The sequence below is a fragment of the Triticum aestivum genome, chromosome 5B (assembly GCF_018294505.1).
Source record: "Triticum aestivum cultivar Chinese Spring chromosome 5B, IWGSC CS RefSeq v2.1, whole genome shotgun sequence".
In the NCBI taxonomy this organism is placed as follows: domain Eukaryota; kingdom Viridiplantae; phylum Streptophyta; class Magnoliopsida; order Poales; family Poaceae; genus Triticum; species Triticum aestivum.
In genome coordinates this window covers 353654269-353673950 of record NC_057807.1, presented here as the reverse complement: position 1 = coordinate 353673950, position 19682 = coordinate 353654269, and the positions used below count along the sequence as shown (strand labels likewise).

At 51.1% G+C, this 19682-nt stretch overlaps 3 protein-coding genes across 3 annotated transcripts; all 3 read right to left on the bottom strand.

Moving 5' to 3' along the window:
- Positions 1–1192: 1192 nt before the first annotated feature.
- LOC123116116 (uncharacterized) lies at positions 1193–2552 on the bottom strand. Its single transcript, XM_044537121.1, has one exon. It carries the CDS (start codon positions 2502–2504, stop codon positions 1365–1367), a length of 1140 nt encoding a protein of 379 aa, XP_044393056.1. The 5' UTR covers positions 2505–2552; the 3' UTR covers positions 1193–1364.
- On the bottom strand, positions 2529–2936 carry LOC123114779 (uncharacterized). Its single transcript, XM_044536192.1, has one exon. It carries the CDS (start codon positions 2934–2936, stop codon positions 2529–2531), a length of 408 nt encoding a protein of 135 aa, XP_044392127.1.
- An 11048-nt stretch (positions 2937–13984) lies between these two features.
- LOC123116115 (uncharacterized) lies at positions 13985–16045 on the bottom strand. Its single transcript, XM_044537120.1, has 3 exons — positions 15571–16045; positions 14579–15321; positions 13985–14492 (listed from the first exon to the last, which is right to left on the bottom strand). The coding sequence occupies exons 1-3, from the start codon at positions 15871–15873 to the stop codon at positions 14045–14047; spliced, it is 1494 nt and encodes a 497-aa protein (XP_044393055.1). The 5' UTR covers positions 15874–16045; the 3' UTR covers positions 13985–14044.
- Between the last annotated feature and the right edge of the window lie 3637 nt (positions 16046–19682).

Here is a 19682-nt window from a genome sequence, read left to right as displayed (position 1 = left end):
TCATACTCAACATTCTCCTCTTGCAAAACTTCATTTTGATTGTTTGAAATTGGGTTCAATGTTGGCCTCACTAGTTGAGTCAAAGGAGGTTCACTCATTTCACCTTGCTTCATGGGTGGGAAACTACTAACAACCAACGGTGAGGAGTTCCGGTTCAAGTCCAAATGCAAACTAGACTCAACCTTCTTTGTAGCAAATAACTCAAGAGCCTTGTCTAGTGATTCGGTCACCGTCTCCTTGTATGCAACCCAACGTTGCTCGGAGTTCACACACATGGTCTTCCAACGGATGTGCATTCCAAAACCCACATTATGCCTTCCCTCAAACTCAACGATATCACTTGGGGCCATCCAATTCAATTTTTTCCTCACTTGTTTCAAGACTTCCGCATAGCTAGGACTACTCTCAAACATCATGTCAAGCTCATCTGGGTCCGGTTCAATATTGCCTTTCAAAAAGGCGTCTTTGTCCACATGATGAACATACACACATGTTCTTCCCATCCCTATAATAATTAAAAACAACGAAACGTAGCATATCTTCCATGAATACTCATCCGAAGATTAACACGAAATACAAACCCTAACATAGATATGAAACAATAACCCTAACCCCCACTTAACAATGACCACAAGCACAACCCTAACATACTAACAACACTAACCCTAGCCCCAACATAACAACAACCATAATCCTAACCCTAACATACTAACAAGCCTAACCCTAGCTCCAACATAACAACACCCATAACCCTAACCCTAACATACTAACAAGCCTAATCCTAGCAAATTGGCAAACAAACATCTCATATCTCCATACAAATTTCAAGATCCATAAAAAGCTAGGGTTTCCCAAACTAGCAACAAATGAGCAAATGTGAGCATTTTTTGGATGAAAACATGGGGATCGCGGGAGATTACCTTGAGTGGTGTTGGGGGTTGGGGGTGTGTGGGGGGCGTGGGGGAGGGGGGCCACCTACCAACTACTAACAGAATGTGCAGCGCCTAAGAGCCAGGCGATGCACATAACATGTGTGGCACCTAGCTCTTAGGGCTGCACATTACAAGTGTGGCGTCTAGCTCTAAGACGTTGCACTGCTCCGTGAGGCGCCCAGGGTGCCACGCTGGCCAGACGTGCAGCGCGTGAGAGCTAGGTGTTGCATTGTAGAGTGTGGCGCCTAGTTATCGGGCGCTGCATGAAAGGGTTAGCTGAGCTTTTTTTTTTAAAAAAAAAAGAACAGTTCAGTTGAATTGATTTGGTCCACAGATCAATTTTGTCATTTTTGCCGTGTGTGTGTCCAATACTGGTTGTAATCAGTCAATCCCTCAAAAAGGATAAAACACAACTAGTAAGTCAAACGACGCTCACTGTGGCAGCAGCTCCCTCTCCTCCTCCCCTTCATCCTCGGTGTCGGACCCCTCGCCGCCGGGACGGGCTCCACCTCCATCTCGCGCCGTCTCAGCCCGCGCCAGGTCTCTGTCTCTGGGATAGGTGCAGTACAGAAACGAGTAGACGAGGCAGCACAGCGCCATGGGGATGGCGATCGCGGTGTACAGGGCCCTGGCGAGGGAGGTCGCGTTGTGCCGGTCCGTCTCGACGGAGGCCGCGTGCTCTGCGCCGCTCACAGCCGAGCGCACCAGCTTGTAGCCATAGAGGCGCTCGGCGAGCATGCCGACCACCGGGGGAGCGAACGAGGCGAGCACGGCCTCGAACGTCCGGTCCAGCGCGTACACGCTCGTCCTCGACCGCGGCGGCACGATCTCGGCCAGTATCGGGCTGTTCGTGGCCGAGGTGTTCCAGGAAGCCATGAAGCCCATGACGAACAGCGCGGCGCCGTGGTGGGCGAAAGTCGCCGGCTCGTTCGGGAGCGCGAGCAGCAGGACGCCGGCGAGGGGGATCGCCGAGCCGGCGCTGATCTGCGCGAGGATGATGCGGCCCGAGTTCTTGAGCCTTCCGGCGAGGACGTCCCCCATCTTGCCGCCGAAGAGGCCGCCCAGCGACGTGGCGACCTTGAACAGGGTCATCAGCGCCGCCGTCTTGCCGTGGGAGAAGCCGACTAGCTCGAGCCACATAGCCGTGAAGGACAGCGCGGACCAGGGGAACGAACCCGTGAGTCCCTGCGCGACGATGACCTGAAACGACGGGATCCGTAGCACGGCCTTCGCCTCCCTCGCGAAGTCCTGCAGCTCTTGCCGCACCGGCTTGGCGGCCCGGACAGCGGCCTTGCTGGCGGCCGAGAACGCACGGATGGACAAGCCGACCGCCGCCCCCACGGCGGCGAGCAGGAGGAAGGCGAGCCGCCAACCCGGAACACCAAAGAACGAGGTGGGCGCCATGAGTAGGCCAAGGGTGGTGCCGCCCACGGTGCCGGCCTTGCTGGCCACCATGAGCCACCCGAAGGCCATGCCCCTGTTCGTGCCGTCGACGGAGTCCGCGACGAAGGCGAAGATCGCCGGGATCTGCAGCGCCAGCCCGACGCCGTTCAACGCCGCCGTCACGGCCATCTGCAATATGGCATCATTCAATTTCTATGGGATCAGAGCTCTGGAACAGGGCGCGGCCGCACGGCCGCGAGTGAGCATGAATGGAAACGTGCAAGGGCAAGGATGACCAGCCTGCGCAAAGGTGGTGGAGAGGCCTATTAGCAAGGTGGCAGCGGCCCAGAGGAATGCGCCGAGGGCGATGACGGTGAGGCGGTCGTGCCGGGCGGCCAGGTAGGCGGCGAGCGGGTAGCACGCGGCCTGCACGACGGAGCGGGAGAGCGCGATGGAGCCTAGCGCGGTGGGCGAGGCCTGCAGCGCGGCGCCAATCTCCCTGTACACCGCTGGGAGCAGCGCTGCGTCGGCGCGCTCCATGGCCAGGGCCGCGTACGCGAGGAGCAGCGTCGCCGCCGCCGTGCGCTTGCGGCCTCGCTGCCTCTTGCTCTGCTCCGGCATCGCGCGCGTGCGTCGTCGCCACTCGCAGGTAGTACGTGCTTGCTCTCGATGCCTCGACCCGGATTAAGAATGCCTGTGCATCACGTGCATGTGCTCGTGTCCCGATGACGTATAAACAATCCAGCAGGCCAGTAGGGGAACGAGTCGTTCAAGAGCAGCAAAGGTTTTGCAAACGAAGCTAGCTATTTTATACTCCACCAAATCTATAGTACTCCTAAACAATATCGCAACTTGAGATTGGAATCTGGAATCCAAAACTTTGTGTAGCAAGAAGGCAATGAACTTTGATGTTTTCGACTATACAGTATACACACTCGACAAAAAAATGCATTGGTGCATACGCCGGAGCAATGCTAGATCAACGGACTGTTTTACTGAGTTTTACGGATCAATCCAACATGGTAGTTCTGTGATTGGAGGTTAGTTGTGGTACTCGGCCCACCCCCTTGTTTGGAGTTTAGTTTGTTGAAAACACCGCGTATTAGCCCCGTAACAGTCCGTTGTTCTACCATTTTTGGCATACGCCCCCCCCCCCCCCCCCCGGTAAGGGGGTGGGGCAAGTTTAGTTTGTTGGAAACACCCGCGTATTAGCCCCGTAACAGTCTGTTGTTCTAGCATTTTCGGCATACCCCCCCCCCCCCCCCTCCCCGGTTTGTTGTTCGTGAGTTGCCTGAAAAGGACATTGGTTTTGCTAATTGGAAGGCGGCACCAAGACGATGCTGCGAGCGGCAACGAGCTGTCTTAGTTGGCGTGAGGAAGAAACTTAAAAAGGTGTGGGGTGGGGTGGGGGGAGTCATCGGAGCAGGGTTAGAGGGATGGAGAAGGCGATGGCCAACACGACGGTGGGGCAAGATGGACCGGAGGGTACGACAGAGGCTGGCGGTTTGGCCTGTGTAGGCTGGCAGCTACGCAAGGAGCCGCAAGAGGTGGAAGACGATGAAGAGATGGCGGCATGCTCCAAGCCATTGGATGTTGATCGGACGGTCTGTCACTGATGCTGAAAGTGTTTGCAGGCACATGACATATAGGGAGTCCCAAAGGACATCCAAGCAGAAAATCTACCATGCACGGGACCTCACATGCCTGCATCATGATCCGAGCTCCGACGAAGCTTTTTTGCATTGTTTATTGAATACTACACTCGAAATTGTCAATACACCACAATACAAAGAGATAGTATGGTGCATGCATAGCTATTTGTTCTCTCTCTCCCACTAAAAACTTGCATTTTATTTTTCATGCGAAATGTTAAATGACTCATAACTTTTGAATCAAATATTCGTTTGTGATTTTTTATATATTTAAACTCCTGAGGCCAAACCTTTAAAACAAGACTAATCTTTGATACATTTCAAACACGTTTAAATTTCAACATTTCACATTTCTTATGTGAAACAAACTATTACACTAGAAAATTGTAAAAAGACACTCTTTTTCAATAGAAACTAGGCAAATGCCCGTGCGTTGCAACGGGGAACACTCATATACTATATGTATAAGTGATATTTTTAAGTAATGCTATCAATATGTCAGCTCGATGGAAAAACTTTACTCAGTTTCTCTTCTCCTTTTATTACAGTATTGTACATGCACAATGCATTTATTTGTTTAAATAAATGAGTGCCACAACATGCATATTGCAAAAAATACTAAAAGTTCTCACGTCCGGAAACCTCTTGCAAAATGCTTCCCCCGTCCTTTTGCAACTCTGGCATGTACTCTAGTACTCCCCCCGTCCCAAAATAAGTGTCTCAACTCTAATATAACTTTATACTAAAATTAGTACAAAGTTGAGACACTTATTTTGGGATGGAGGCAGTAATACTCACCGAAAGCTTTCTCCACTATTCCCTTGATGTTTCTTGATAAACAATAAGTGAGGAAATAATAAAATTACATTAAAAAGACCGACCTCAAATTAAGAAACCTCTCTCTTGGATTCAGTCATTTACCCTAGCTACAAGGGAATGAAGAAGACGGGCTGAGGGAGGCGTAAGCGGAACCTGCGAACCGGGGTGCTCTCTCCCGTCTCCTCCATTGCCGAACCTATTTGATATGTTTGAAATCCATTTTCATGTACGGGATCACCTTAATGCTGGGAGTATGTTTATAGAATTAAACTTGTTTAGAGATAGTAAATTTAAGCAGAATATAATTGCATGTAGATGTACATAGTACTCTCTTGGAGCCCAGAAACTTCGATACGTAATTATCATATACTCCCTCCGTTCCGAATTACTTGTCTTGAATTTGTCTAGATACGGATGTATCTAGACTCATTTTAGTGATAGATACCTCTGTATCTAGACAAATCGAAGACAAGTAATCTGGAACGGATGGAGTACATAGATTGATTTTCATATTGACACCAATACATTGCACTGAGGATGCACGACCGTGTTGCAGGTGCGCGCAGAGCTGCAGGTGCTGTGGCGGCAGGTGTGACGTTCCTGCGGTTGTGCAAGCAGCATCGTACATCAAGATCAAAGAGTGCAGAACCGTGCATGCCAGCTACATGGTCATTATCTTCTCTGAATGATGCTTAACTCACAAAACGAATGCTCACTATTCACCATTTACTTATTAGAAAGGAGATAAAATCTTGTGCGTAAAGAAACATGACAACAAATTAGATGTCAATTGTTTCAGTAACGACCTATAAATTGCAAAGGATATAAACATGCCAGCCAAAATCAATATGCAGCTGCGTAGGAGCTCAGGAAATCCAAGATCTGCATGCATTACCATGGACGTCATTCAGGGGCATGAGCAGGTCATGGATAGGCGTCCACGCCGCTCTAAAGGATATCCCTCGCGGACCCAAGGCCGGCCCATGCATGCTCACGTTCTCACCTTGTTTTTGCTGTCTGCAGTCGCTGTGCGAGCGTGTGCATTGTTGGAGTCATTGTGTGTTGCCTGCATCATCACGTTCAAGGAGGAGAGCCACACGTCAGAGACTGGCGGAGGGTGTTGTCAGGGTGCCCATAAGGAGGTCGTGTCATCGGCGCCGCCCAGAGCACCGCACCGACCAGGCACTTCATTCGCAGGCGCAACGCTGTTGGCACGCACACCATGGCTGAACCAGAGGCCTTGTATGGTAGATGTAGTCCCAGATGCAATGATCATATGAATGCAGCGCACGCTCCTACAGTCGAGGATTCCCCGGTGCTTACGGCGGCCGATTAGAAGATGGGGCAGAGCGGAGGTATATCGTGGTGGACGCACAGCGGCGGAGGCCACCAGAGTGCGCTGGAAAAGAGCGGCGGCGGCGACAGGAGGCGACGCTATCCGGGCAAAGTAGACTCGATGTTGTTGTTACGATCCAATCGTGACTTTGGTATGTGTCGGGCGCCAAGGGCGTGGTCTTCATATGGTATCGTGTAAGGAAGAATATTGATCACGGTTTCAATGAAAGAAGGAATGAGAGATTGATCACCGTTTGTTTGAAAGAAGGAAGGTGATTGAATGAATTGGTTGCCATGCATGAATTGATTGAGTTTAAATTAATTGTGTCTGGTTGCCTTATGTGAAAAGATTGCGTTTGGAATGATTGCCTCTGGTTACCTTATCTGATTGACTGTGTCTTGTTTGTTCGGCCAGAGGGAGAAAACCGTAAGGGAGAAAACCGGGACAGGGGAAAGAAAATCGGGGGGTGAGGGGGTCATACGAGAGGTTGGACGAAGCGGGGAACGTAAGAGGGGAAACGGAACACTACGTTTCTTTTAGATAGTAGAGATATGTGAAACCAACCTATTTCATTATAAACCTATTTAATCCAAATAGGAAACTAAAATGGCAACTTGTAAACCTGGTTATATATAAAGGTGTAATAATATATTTAAAAAAAGTGAAATATGTTATTTCAAAAATGTGCAATTAAAATATATGTGATTTTTGTGAAACAACCCACTGAAAAGTGAAATGGAGGTTCTCAAAGTGTAAATAATATGAAATTAAAATGTCAACTTGTGAAACTGATTATTTATAAATGTGTAACCGTTTATTTCAAAAGAGTAAAATATCTGGAAACATTAATTGAAATGGATGCGGTACTGAAACTGGTCTGGAAACTGAAGTGAGTGCGTTCTGAAAATTTCAATTTCATGTTTCATGTTTCATTGTCACATTATATATACTGGTTACATTCTCATATTTCAATCTCGCATTAATTGAAATAGATGCGTTATTGAAACTGGTCTAGATATTGAAATGGATGCGGTCTGAAAGTTTCAATTTCATATTTCATATTTCAGTGTCACATTATATATACTAGTTGCATTCCAATTTCATATTTCAATATCACGTTAATTGTGAAATATCTTTTTTAGTTGAGTGAAATATGTTCTTTGGAATCGGTGAAATAAATTACTTGAAATGAAATCAATATTGGTCTTATTTTAAAGTTTTTGATGCGAACTATTCATATATATAAAAATATCAGCAATCGGATTCATGGTTCAAAAGATATGACGCTCCAAGAAAATTCATTGTGTACCGGTAATTGCCTTTGGCTCCTAGGTGCATATGCACCCATTGTTGAAATACACATTTCAAAAAGTTAAAAAATTCAGAACAAAAATCCCGCGTGTATATCCGGACATTTTATGTGCGTGCACAAGGTTTCAGTGAAAAACGACGTTTTTTGTGGCTTGTGTAAAAAAGACAATTTCTGATGCTTCATTCTAACTATTCACGAGGCATTTCTTTATCTTTTTTACACAAGTCACAAAAAACGTCGTTTTTCACCGAAACCTTGTGAATGCACATAAAATGTTCGAATATACACGTGGGATTTTTGTTCCGAATTTTTCAACTTTTCGAAATGTATATTTCAATAATGGGTGTATATGCACCTAAGAGCCAAAACACCGCTCTCATCGTGTACGTGCTAGTTGATGGGAGAGACAAATAAGTGTGAACTACTATTCAAATGAGAGAAGAGGTGACGTTAGAGGCAAAAGGTGGCCAGAAGACATGAGCAAAAGATGTCAGGTGACGTGTTAGAATGAATACAAAAGGGCATAATAATACTATAGCCAATACATAACTGCATGGTCACAAATCTCCAATAGATCAATGGCTCCTACATGCACGGGAGGTCCCGTGCACGGGAGAATCCGTTTTCTCCAAAGGACATTGGCAATTGGCATCACTCAGTTCCTCAAAAAAAAAAGACATGGGCATCACTTAGTTTGTCGGGAGAAGAAGGCGTGTGGTGTCCTGGCTGTTAGACTGTATTTACATGTATATATTGTAACGTTGTATACCACCTCATTATATATATGTGTGATAGGCCACCCCTAGAGGGTTGTGCCGGTTCCCCCCAAAGCCTATTGTCTTACATGGTATCACGCTAGGTTACGTCCGCTTCCGCCTAAAAACCCTAAACCGCCGCCGCCGCCGCCGCCGCCGCCGCCGCCGCGCCCGCCGTCGCCGTCGCCCGACTGCTATGACGTCCGCCGCTGCGTCCGGCTCCACCGCCACCGGTTTTCTGCCGGCCTCCCTCGCGGCACTTCTCTCGAGGCCGCTGGATGCCGCCTCCCTTCAGGCGCCGATCGGGACACGGAGCGTCGGCTCCCTCTTCGCGCTCCCGCCGGCTGCTACTTCGCCCGGGCAGGCGCTTGTGGCCCACACTGCCGCCGCCCCGTCAACCGCGGCTGTCGCGCCCTCGGCCACTGCGCCGCTGGTGGCGGAGGACGTCGCGCTGGCAGGCTTCGCGGCGTCAACCGCGGCCATCGCGCCCTCTGTCACCGCGCCGGCTGCCCCTCTGACTGTCTCCACGGTGGTCTCACCTCAGCTAGTCTCCTCGATGGGATCGCAGCCGCCGCCGCCGTTTCACTTCGGCCATCTCATCACCATCAAGTTGTCGTCGGACAATTACATCTTCTGGCGCGCACAGGTTCTTCCGCTTCTTGGGAGTCACTATCTGCTTGGCTATGTCGACGGCTCTCTCCCTTGCCCTCCTGCGCTGGTTGACAGCGTGCACGGTCCGGTCTATAATCCGGCTCACCGTGTCTGGACAGGGCAGGATCAGGCGAACCTCTCCTCCATCCAGGGGTCGCTCTCTCCGGCCGTTGCTGGGCTTGTTGTCTTCGCCAAGACGTCCCACGAGGCATGAACTATTCTTGAGCGCTCGTTTGCGGCACAGTCGCAGGCTCGTGTATCTGGGCTCCGTCGCCAACTTGGGGAGTGTCAGAAGCTTGACTCCACCGCCACTGAGTTCTACAACAAAGTCAAGAGTCTCGCCGACACGCTGGCCTCCATTGGACAGCCCCTCACCGACTCCGAGTTCAACTCGTTTATTGTCAATGGTCTTGATGAGGAGTATGACGCCCTAGTCGAGATCATCAATGAGAGGGGCAACTCCACGCCCATGCCAGCACACGAGGTCTTTTCACGCCTCCTGCTTACTGAGCAACGAGTCGAGACGCGCCGATCCAGGGGCAACGGCGCCCTCTCGGCAAACGCCGCCACCAAGGGTGGTCGCTCCTCTGCTTCATCCAGGGCTCCTTCGGGGCAGTCACCACCACCCGCCTCGGCCCCTCCTCCTACTGCGACGCTACCAGGGGCTGGCGGTCCACGTGTGTGCCAGCTTTGTGGTCGCGATGGGCACTGGGCCTCGAAGTGTCACAAGCGCTTCCAGCGGGGTTTTCTTGGTCTCGGCAATGACGGGAAGGATACACGCAACTTTGCTCGTCAGGTCGCCATGGCTGATCGTCCGCCGCCGCAGAAGCCACAGGGACACATTCAGTCCTACTCCATTGATCCCCACTGGTACATGGACTCTGGGGCGACAGAGCACCTGACCAGTGAGATGGGGAAGCTTCACACTCGTGAACCCTACCATGGCTCCGACAAGATCCACACCGCCAATGGAGCAGGTATGCACATCTCTCATATTGGTCAAGCATCACTTCTCACTAGACATGCCAATAGGAGTCTTCAACTTCGCAATGTTCTTCGAGTTCCATCTGTGACACGTAATCTTCTTTCAGTTCCTAAACTCACTCGTGATAATAATGTGCTTTGTGAATTTCATCCTTTTGATCTTTTTATTAAGGATCGGGGCACGAGGGACATTCTTCTTAGTGGGCGGCTCTGCCAAGGTCTCTATCGTCTGGAGCATCCTGGCGTCGCTCGCCTCTTCAGTGGAGTTCGGGTATCTCCGTCACAGTGGCATGCTCGTCTTGGTCACCCGGCCACACCTATTGTCCGGCATGTTTTGCGTCGTCATGAGCTTCCTAGTGTGTCTAGTAATAAAGATGTAGCAGTGTATGATGCTTGTCAGCAGGGGAAGAGTCATCAACTTCCCTTTTCGGAGTCCAGTCGTGAGGTGAAACATCCTTTAGAACTTGTGTTTTCAGATGTATGGGGTCCTGCTCAGACTTCTGTTAGTGGTCATAATTACTATATCAGTTTTGTTGATGCTTACAGCCGCTTTACCTGGCTTTATCTTATCAAACGTAAATCTGATGTGTTTGACATTTTTGTTCAGTTCCAAAAACATGTTGAACGCCTTCTCAAGCACAAAATTGTTCATGTTCAGTCGGACTGGGGTGGCGAGTATCGCAACCTCAACTCCTTCTTTCAGTCGCTTGGGATCACTCACCGTTTAGCATGTCCACATACACATCAGCAGAATGGTTCAGTAGAACGTAAGCATCGTCACATTGTTGAAGCTGGTCTGACTCTTTTGGCCCATGCATCTGTTCCGTTTCGTTTTTGGAGTGATGCTTTCACCACTGCATGTTTTCTCATCAATCGTACTCCCACTCGTGTTTTGAATATGAAGACTCCCATTGAAGTTCTCCTTAATGAACAACCAGACTACACCTTTTTCAAGGTGTTTGGGTGTGCTTGCTGGCCCCATCTCCGTCCATATAACAAGCGTAAGCTCGAGTTTCGTTCCAAGAAGTGTGTTTTTCTTGGTTATAGCTCTCTTCATAAAGGATACAAATGTCTTCATGTGCCCACTAATCGTGTCTACATCTCTCGGGATGTTGTGTTTGATGAGCATGTTTTTCCCTTTGCCAAACTCCCTGTGTCCACTACTGAGCCACCTGTCATGCATTCATCCTCTGTTGCTTCTGACCAATTTGATGATGTTGCATATTCTCCTCTATTGTTGCCTAACCATGATGCAGGCACTGGTCGTGGGGCTCGTTTGGAGATTCTGGAAGTGCCATCTTCCTCTTCGTCGCCATCGCCTTCATCCTCGGCACCTTCTGTTGTGCATGAGGAGCACATGGCGCCCCTGCATGGCCTCGGTTTCCGTGCTCATGCACGGCCGACCGACGCCCTGGCCCGGTCGCCTCTGGCTTCTGGGCTGCCTTCGCCATCGTCGCGCCCTGCAACCCCGCCGACTGGGCCGGCCTCCTCGGTCCCCGTCTCGCCCAGGGCGTCGGGGCAGTCATCACCAGGCCTGGCCTCGCCCGCCCCTGCCTCGCCCAGGGTGTCTGGGCCCTTCTCACCAGGGCCGGCCTCGCCTGCTCTCGCCTCGCCAAGGCCGTCTGGGCCGGTGTCACCGGAGCTGGCCTCGCCCACTCTCGGTTCGCCCATGGCCTCTGAGCCCCTGTCGTCGGGCCAGTCTTCGCCATGCAGCCCGGAGTCGTCTGTCCCGAGCTCGCCTGAGGTGATTCCTGCATCTCCGGCGACCGTCACGTCTCCGTCACCTTCGCCTCCGCCGGCTCCTGCTGCTGCTCTACGTCCACATACGCGCAGTCGGAGTGGCATTTTTCAGCCTAAGCAACGTCACGATGGCACAGTTGCTTGGTTAGCGGCGTGCATGTCTGCTGCTCTCGCAGATTCATCCTCTGAGCCACGCACGTATCAAGCTGCTATGCGCATTCCTCATTGGAGAGAGGCCATGGAGCAGGAGTATCAAGCGCTTCTTCGCAATCAGACATGGACTCTTGTTCCTCCACAATCACGGGTAAATGTCATTGATTCCAAATGGGTTTTCAAAGTGAAGAGGCATTCTGATGGGTCCATTGAGCGCTATAAGGCTCGTCTGGTTGCTCGTGGTTTTCCACAGCGTTTTGGACTTGACTATGAAGACACCTTCAGTCCAGTGGTCAAGCCTACTACCATCAGACTTCTTCTCTCTCTGGCTGTTACTCGAGGTTGGTTTCTTCGTCAGCTTGATGTTCAAAATGCTTTTCTTCATGGTGTCTTGGCGGAGGAGGTTTACATGCGCCAGCCTCCGGGTTTCTCTGATCCGGATCGCCCTGATCATCTCTGTCGTCTGTCCAAGGCAATTTATGGTCTGAAGCAGGCTCCTCGTGCTTGGCATGCTCGTCTTGCAATGGCTCTTCGTGCTCATGGTTTTGCATCATCAACTGCTGACTCCTCATTGTTTCTTCTTCAAAGGCCTGAGGTTACTATGTACTTGTTGGTCTATGTAGGTGATATCATTTTGGTCAGCTCCTCTCAGTCGGCTGCTACTGCGCTTGTTCGCTCACTTGGTGCTGATTTTGCGGTCAAGGACCTTGGGAAGCTTCATTACTTTCTTGGTGTGGAGGTTACTTCTCGTGATGCTGGCGTTGTTATGACGCAGAAGAAGTACTCTCTGGATTTGTTGCAGCGAGCTGGGATGCTTAAGTGCAAACCGACGACTACACCCATGTCTACCACTGATAAGCTCAATGCTGTTGATGGTGTGCTTCTTTCTTCTTCTGATGCGACAGAGTACAGGAGTATTGTTGGTGGGCTCCAGTACTTGACGATCACGCGACCAGACATTTCCTATGCTGTTAACCGAGTCTGCCAGTATCTGCAGTCACCCCGTGACACTCATTGGTCTGCTGTTAAGCGGATTTTGCGCTATATTCGTTTCACGGTGGCTCATGGTTTGCATATTCATCCGTCTGACTCTGGTTGTCTTTCAGCATATTCTGATGCAGACTGGGCTGGCAATCCGGATGACAGGCGATCCACGGGGGGTTATGCTGTCTTCTTTGGCTCTAACCTGATTGCCTGGAGTGCTCGGAAACAGGCTACTGTCTCGCGTAGCAGTACTGAGGCTGAGTATAAGGTTGTGGCCAATGCCACATCAGAGATCATCTGGGTACAGTCCTTGCTTCAGGAGTTAAGTATACCCCAATCACAGCCTCCTGTTCTTTGGTGTGATAACATCGGTGCTACATACCTTTCTGCAAATCCGGTATTCCATGCCCGAACGAAACACATTGAAGTTGACTATCACTTTGTGCGTGAACGTGTCTCTCAGAAGCAACTACAGATCAAGTTTATTTCTTCCAAGGATCAACTTGCTGACATCTTCACCAAGCCATTGCCTTTGCCACAGTTTGAGACTTGCAGGCGCAATCTTACCCTTCTAGATTCATTAGAAAGTGGCTAAGATTGAGGGAGGGTGTTAGACTGTATTTACATGTGTATATTGTAACGTTGTATACCACCTCATTATATATATATGTGATAGGCCACCCCTAGAGGGTTGTGCCGGTTCCCCCCAAAGCCTATTGTCTTACACTGGCGAGCCCTATGCAGGACCTCATAGGGATGGACGACGACGAGGGTACTCACGTGCGTTTTTATTTTTCCTCAGATTAGATGGTCGTCGAGCTTGAGAAGTGAACGTCGCCGCCAGCCTCAGCATCTTCGACGAGGGCTCACTAGGACCAGGCCAGCCAGAGGTGGAGACAACGTAGCTCGCTACAACGTTGTAACCAAAAGGATAGGCGTGGTAAAGGGGGACGAGGCGTCGGGGAGAGAATGGATGAAGCGCGGTGCTTGTCCGCCGTCCTCCGTAGTTAAAATAGATAAGTTAGTTGTAAAAAATTATCAATGTCTGAGTTTTTTGAACTTATTTCTATTTTTGCGGCCTTATGCGGGACGCCAAATCGACTTATGCCCAATAATTTTTCGGGTAACATGGGCTCTTTTCTTCACTCCTATATATTTTAAAAAATACACGTGTATTTTTCTCACCCTTGTATACCTGTATTTTTTTTTTTTTGCTTGTGTCTTGATTTTTGGTGAAGCAGATTGCTGCTTCTCTAGTTACAAACAAATCAGTAGGCGGCAGGTAAAAAAAATCAGTAGGCGGCAATATCGATCATAAAAAATGCAAAACGCTTCTTCCCTTGTCAAGACTCCCGGTTCGCCAGCAGTTTCTTGGTTCCCATGTCCGTGTCATCCGCTTCCGTTTCGAAGAGTTCGAACCGCTCGTCGCCGTCGCCACCCTCCTCGAGCAGCTCCATGTGCTGCAGCTCCGACCCGATCAGCGACTGCATCCGCGCGCGCTCCCTGTCCCGCGGGTACGTGCGGTACAGCAGCGAGTATATGAGCGCGCACACCGTCATGGGGATCGCGATGGCCGTGTACAGCGCCTTGGCCAGCGACGCCGCGTTCTCCCGGTCCCTCTCGGCGGTGGCCTTACCTGCGCCGCCGTCCGCCAGCCTGAACCCGTAGAGGTGCTGCGACAGGAAGCCCACGGCCGGCGGCGCGAACGAGGCCAGGATCGACTCGAACGACCTGTCCAGCGCGTAGATGCTCGTCCTCGATTTCACCGGCACGATCTCCGCGAAGATCGGGCTGCAGTGCACACCAAGCAGAATGGAGTGAAGATTCTCTTTGTACTGGAGCAAATTCAGGGGGAATGTGCAGGTTTCATCGTCTACCTGTTTGTCGCGGCTGCATTCCAGGAGATGATGAGTCCCATGACGAAGAGGACGAGCCCGTGCGCGAGGCCGGTGGACGGGTCATCCGGGAGCCCGAGGAGCAGGATGCCGGCGAGTGGCACGGCCGAGCCGGCGCTGATCTGCGACAGCACGATCCTCCCGGCGTTCGGGTACCGCCGGGCGAGGGCGTCGCCCATCTTGCCGCCGAGGAGGCCGCCCAGGGACGTCGCGACGGAGAACATCGTCATATAGACGGCGGTATCCCCGTGGCTGAACCCGATGAGCTCCAGCCACATGGACAGGAACGACATCGCCGACCACGGGAACGAGCCGCTCACGCCCTGTGCCACGAAGATCTGGAACGTCGGGATCTGGATCACCGACTTGGCCTCCCTGAGCAGTTCCCTGGCCTCGTCCCACGCGGACCGTTTCTCCACCGCCGACGCTACGTCCGTCCGGAAGTTGGGGTCAACGGCAAAGAACCACACGAGGGCGCCCACGACGACGCTGATGGCCGCCACGAGGTGGAACGCGAAGCGCCAGCCCTCGATCCCGAAGATGGTGGTCGGCGCCAGCAGCAGGGCGGAGAAGCCCCCGATGATGGACCCGATGCTGCTGGTCAGCTGCAGCCACCCGAAGGCCGCGCCGCGGTGGTCGTCGTCGGTGGAGTCGGCCACCAGTGACTGCACCGCCGGTATGACGAGAGCTAGGCCGATGCCGTTCAGGCCTCTGGAAATCGCCACCTAGCATGTTGGCGTATAGCTCTCAGTTTCAAATCGGTAATGAGCTCCTCAAATCAGCTTGGATAATCCCTCTCTCGACAGAGATGCAATTACTGCTACTACAAGAAATTAAAATCATCGATGCCGAGATCTATGCGAGACAGCTGAGCTGACATAATTAGCCACCGGCTTTCTAGTTTGTAGTACGAGTAAGACAGGAAGCGTGAACTGGCCGTGAAGTGCGAGCAGAGGTTGAGCGGTCGGGCTCACCTGGAGGAAGGTTTCGGAGATGGCGACGAGGAAGGTCGCGGCGGCCCAGAGGAACGCCCCCACGGCGATGACGTGGGCGCGGTTGTGGCGGGAAGCGGCGTACGCGGCCAGCGGGTAGCACGCGGCCTGCACGATGGAGCGGTAGAGGGTGAGCGCGCCGAGGCCCGTGGGCGTGGCGTGCAGGGCGGCTCCGACCTCCCGGTACACCGCCGGCAGCAGCGCCTCGTCGGCGCGCTCCATGATGGACGCCAGGTTCACCAGAACCAGCGTCCGCCGTTCCTCCCACGCCACCGCCGGCCCCATCTCCGAGAGGAGCTCACCTCGCGAACCCGGTAGGTTCTCTGTCGTCTCCTCTTCTCGCCGAGTGCTCAGCTCGACCTCGCGATGGCCGCCATTGGTGCGCCGGCGAAATGGGGTCTTTGTCCTCTTAGCCCTTAGCGGGGATTTTCTATTACGATTTGTCTGCCTGTTTGACTCCACGCTCTCTTCTCTTTCCGTGGCGTAACGTGGCTCAAGTTGAAACGTAGCGTATGGGCTGAGAGGATCTCCAACGGCCGCGCAAAATAAGCGTCGTGCCGTAAATTTGGTATTTTTAGCGCGCGCCGCAAACGGTAGAGTGGCTTCAGCCGACGTGCAATAAGCGTGTGCACGGCATATAGATTGAGCGCGCGTTCCGAATCGCCATCGCACGCTGTGTATTTGATGCGCCCGCTTCCGCGCACGGCACACTCGAGCGTTTGCGCCGCATTCTCTCCGCCGTCACTTTCGCCCCGCACGCGCCGTCAGCGGCGAACTGGGCCGATGGACGCCCGCGCCGGCACCCCCCCTCATCCCTTTCTTACAGCCGCAACCACTCCGCCGCCTCCGCCGCAAACCCTAGTCGGATGAATCCGAGGAAGATGAGGATGAAGACGAGGACGAGGCTTGATTGTTGTGCCTTTCGTTTGTGTCATAAACTTGGTTTGCATTTTGAACTTGGTTGAGTGATGTTGTGGGCATGAACTTTTGATCATCAACTTGTTTGTGATTTAAATTATACGCCATGTCTTTGTTTTGTGGTGTGTGAAATTTATTTTGTGTCCAAAATGCAACAAATGTGACATGCGCCGGCTGCTCGCGCGCACTGCATTTTAGCGCGCTGCTGGAGCTACGCGCGTGCGCTGTATTTTAGCGCGGTTGCTGGAGCCAGCGCTGTGCGCCGCGCCAAACCTGGCGATGGGCGCGCCGCAAACCAGTTTTTAGCGCGCCGCGCGTTGCATGGCTGTTGGAGATGCTCTGAGGCAACTAAGCCATTGGTCGACCCACTGCTCTGGGAAACCCTAGTATTTGGTCTTTTAGATCAGACGATGAAGGTACTGTGGTGTCGTTTCTTTCATGGGAGCATAATTTGTGGAGCGGAGCTGGAAGACAGAGGCAGGAGGTGGAGCGACTTCGTCTTGCACGGAGCTTTCGATGGAGATGTCAAGTCATGCTTGGTCGACAGGTGCTACGCTGTGTCATGCCTGGTCGATAGGTGCTACGCACGACAGATGTTTTAGAATCTTCGCGGCTAGACAGACGAGCGCGGGGTGGTCGCGCCGTTGGGCGTCGTGGTGGCGTCGACGGATGGATGGACTGGCAAGGATGATGCAGATATTTCTCCTGAAGAAGGGTCAGCGATTCGATGATGATGGCGGCGTCTAAAATGTGTGCATGTGGTGTATGCTTTAGGCCTGCTGCGCTGGCTGTGCGTTCCGGTACGTTATGTGGATGGATCAGCGACTACACCGGTTTTAGATATGGGAAATGAGAGCACTCCAAATTATCAAGTTTTGTAGGTGTAAGTGATGGCTTCAGGTGGCTTGATGTATGTTCTTTTTAGACCTATGTGAAGGAAATATGCCCTAGAGGCAATAATAAAGTTATTTTTACTTCTTTATATCATGATAAATGTTTATTATTCATGCTAGAATTGTATTAACCGGAAACTTAGTACATGTGTGAATACATAGACAAGACATAGTGTCCCTAGTATGCCTCTACTAGACTAGCTCGTTAATCAAAGATGGTTCTGTTTCCTAACCATAGACATGTGTTGTCATTTGATAAAAGGGATCACATCATTAGGAGAATGATGTGATGGACATGACCCATCCGTTAGCTTAGCATTATGATTGTTACAGTTTCATTGCTACTGCTTTCTTCATGACTTATACATGTTCCTTAGACTATGAGATTATGCAAATCCTGAATACCGGAAGAACATCTTGTGTGCTATCAAATATCACAACGTAATTGCGTGATTATAAAGATGCTCTACAGGTGTCTCCAAAGGTGTTTGTTGGGTTGGCATAGATCGAGATTAGGATTTGTCACTCCGTGTTTCGGAGAGGTATCTCTGGGCCCTCTCAGTAATGTTTATCACTATAAGCCTTGCAAGCAATGTGACTAATGAATTAGTTGCAGGATGAAGCATTACAGAACGAGTAAAGAGACTTGCGGGTAACGAGATTGAACTAGGTATGATGATACCGACGATCGAATCTCGGGCAAGTAACGTACCGATGACAAAGAGAACAACGTATGTTGTTATGCGGTTTGACCAATAAAGATCTTCGTAGAATATGTAGGAGCCAATATGAGCATCCAGGTTTCTCTATTGGTTATTGATCGGTGATGTGTCTCGATCATGTCTACATAGTTCTCGAACCCGTAGGGTCCGCACGCTTAACGTTCGATGACGATTTGTATTATGAGTTATGTGTTTTGATGACCGAAGTTTGTTCGAAGTCCCGGATGAGATCACGAACGTGACGAGGAGTCTCGAAATGGTCGAGACATAAAGATTGATATATTGGAAGGATATATTCGGACATCGAAATGGTTCCGAAGAAGTTCGGGTATTTTCCGGAGTACCGGGAGGTTACAGGAACCCCCCGGGGGAGTTGTTGGGCCTTAATGGGCTTTAGGGAAAGGAGAGTAGGGCCTCAAGGGGTGCCCCCCCATGGGCTGGTTCGAATTGGAATAGGAGGGGGCGGCGCCCCCCTCCTTCCTTCTCCCCTCTTCCCCCTTCCCTCCTTCTGCTAGTTGGAATAGAAGGGGGGGGGGCGAATCCTACTTGGACCGGGAGTCCAAGTACGACTCCCCCCTTGGCACGCCCCCTCTAGGGATGGCCTCCTCCTCCCCCCTCCTTTATATACGGGGGCATGGGGGCACCCTAGAACACACCAAGTTTTGCCTTAGCCGTGTGCGGTGCCCCCTCCACAGTTACATACCTCGATCATATCGTCGTAGTGCTTAGGCGAAGCCCTGCGCCGGTAACATCATCATCACCGTCTCCACGCCGTCGTGCTGACGGAACTCACCCTCGTCCTCAACTGGATCAAGAGCACAAGGGACGTCATCGAGCTGAACGTGTGCTGAACACGGAGGTGCAGTACGTTCAGTACTTGGATCAGTTGGATCACGAAGACGTTCGACTACATCAACCACGTTCCTAAATGCTTCCGCTTTCGGTCTATGAGGGTACATGGAAACACTCTCCCGTCTCGTTGCTATGCATCTCCTAGATAGATCTTGCATGATGTAGGAATTTTTTTGAAATACTATGTTCCCCAACAGTGGCATCTGAGCCAGGTCTATGCGTAGATGTTTTATGCACGAGTAGAACACAAAGAGTTGTGGGCGATAATAGTCATACTGCTTACCACCAACATCTTATTTTAATTCGGCGGTATTGTTGGATGAAGCAGTCCAGACCGACATTACATGACCGCGTTCATGAGACTGGTTCTACCGACGTGTTTTTGCACATAGGTGGCTGGCGGGTGTTTGATTACGGTCGGTCCTTGTTGAAGGTTAAAACAGCACACTTGACGAAAAATCGTTGTAGTTTTGATGCGTAGGTAAGAATGGTTCTTGCTAGAAGCCCGTAGCAGCCACGTAAAATTTGCAACAACAAAGTAGAGGACGTCTAACTTGTTTTTGCAGGGCTTGTTGTGATGTGATATGGTCAAGACATGATGTGATATAAATTGTTGTATAAGATGATCATGTTTTGTAACAGAGTTATCGGCAACTGGCAGGAGCCATATGCTTGTCGCTTTATTGTATGCAATGCAATCGCCATGTAA

Bases quoted from the DNA above. Each gene is read 5' to 3' on its own strand.
- LOC123116116 (XM_044537121.1), bottom strand. From the start codon at position 2,504: ATGGCCGTGACGGCGGCGTTGAACGGCGTCGGGCTGGCGCTGCAGATC.
- LOC123114779 (XM_044536192.1), bottom strand. From the start codon at position 2,936: ATGCCGGAGCAGAGCAAGAGGCAGCGAGGCCGCAAGCGCACGGCGGCG.
- LOC123116115 (XM_044537120.1), bottom strand. From the start codon at position 15,873: ATGGGGCCGGCGGTGGCGTGGGAGGAACGGCGGACGCTGGTTCTGGTG. The intron at 15,322-15,570 runs GTGAGCCCGACC...CCAACATGCTAG, and splicing joins TCTCCGAAACCTTCCTCCAG to GTGGCGATTTCCAGAGGCCT. The intron at 14,493-14,578 runs GTAGACGATGAA...TGTGCACTGCAG, and splicing joins AATGCAGCCGCGACAAACAG to CCCGATCTTCGCGGAGATCG.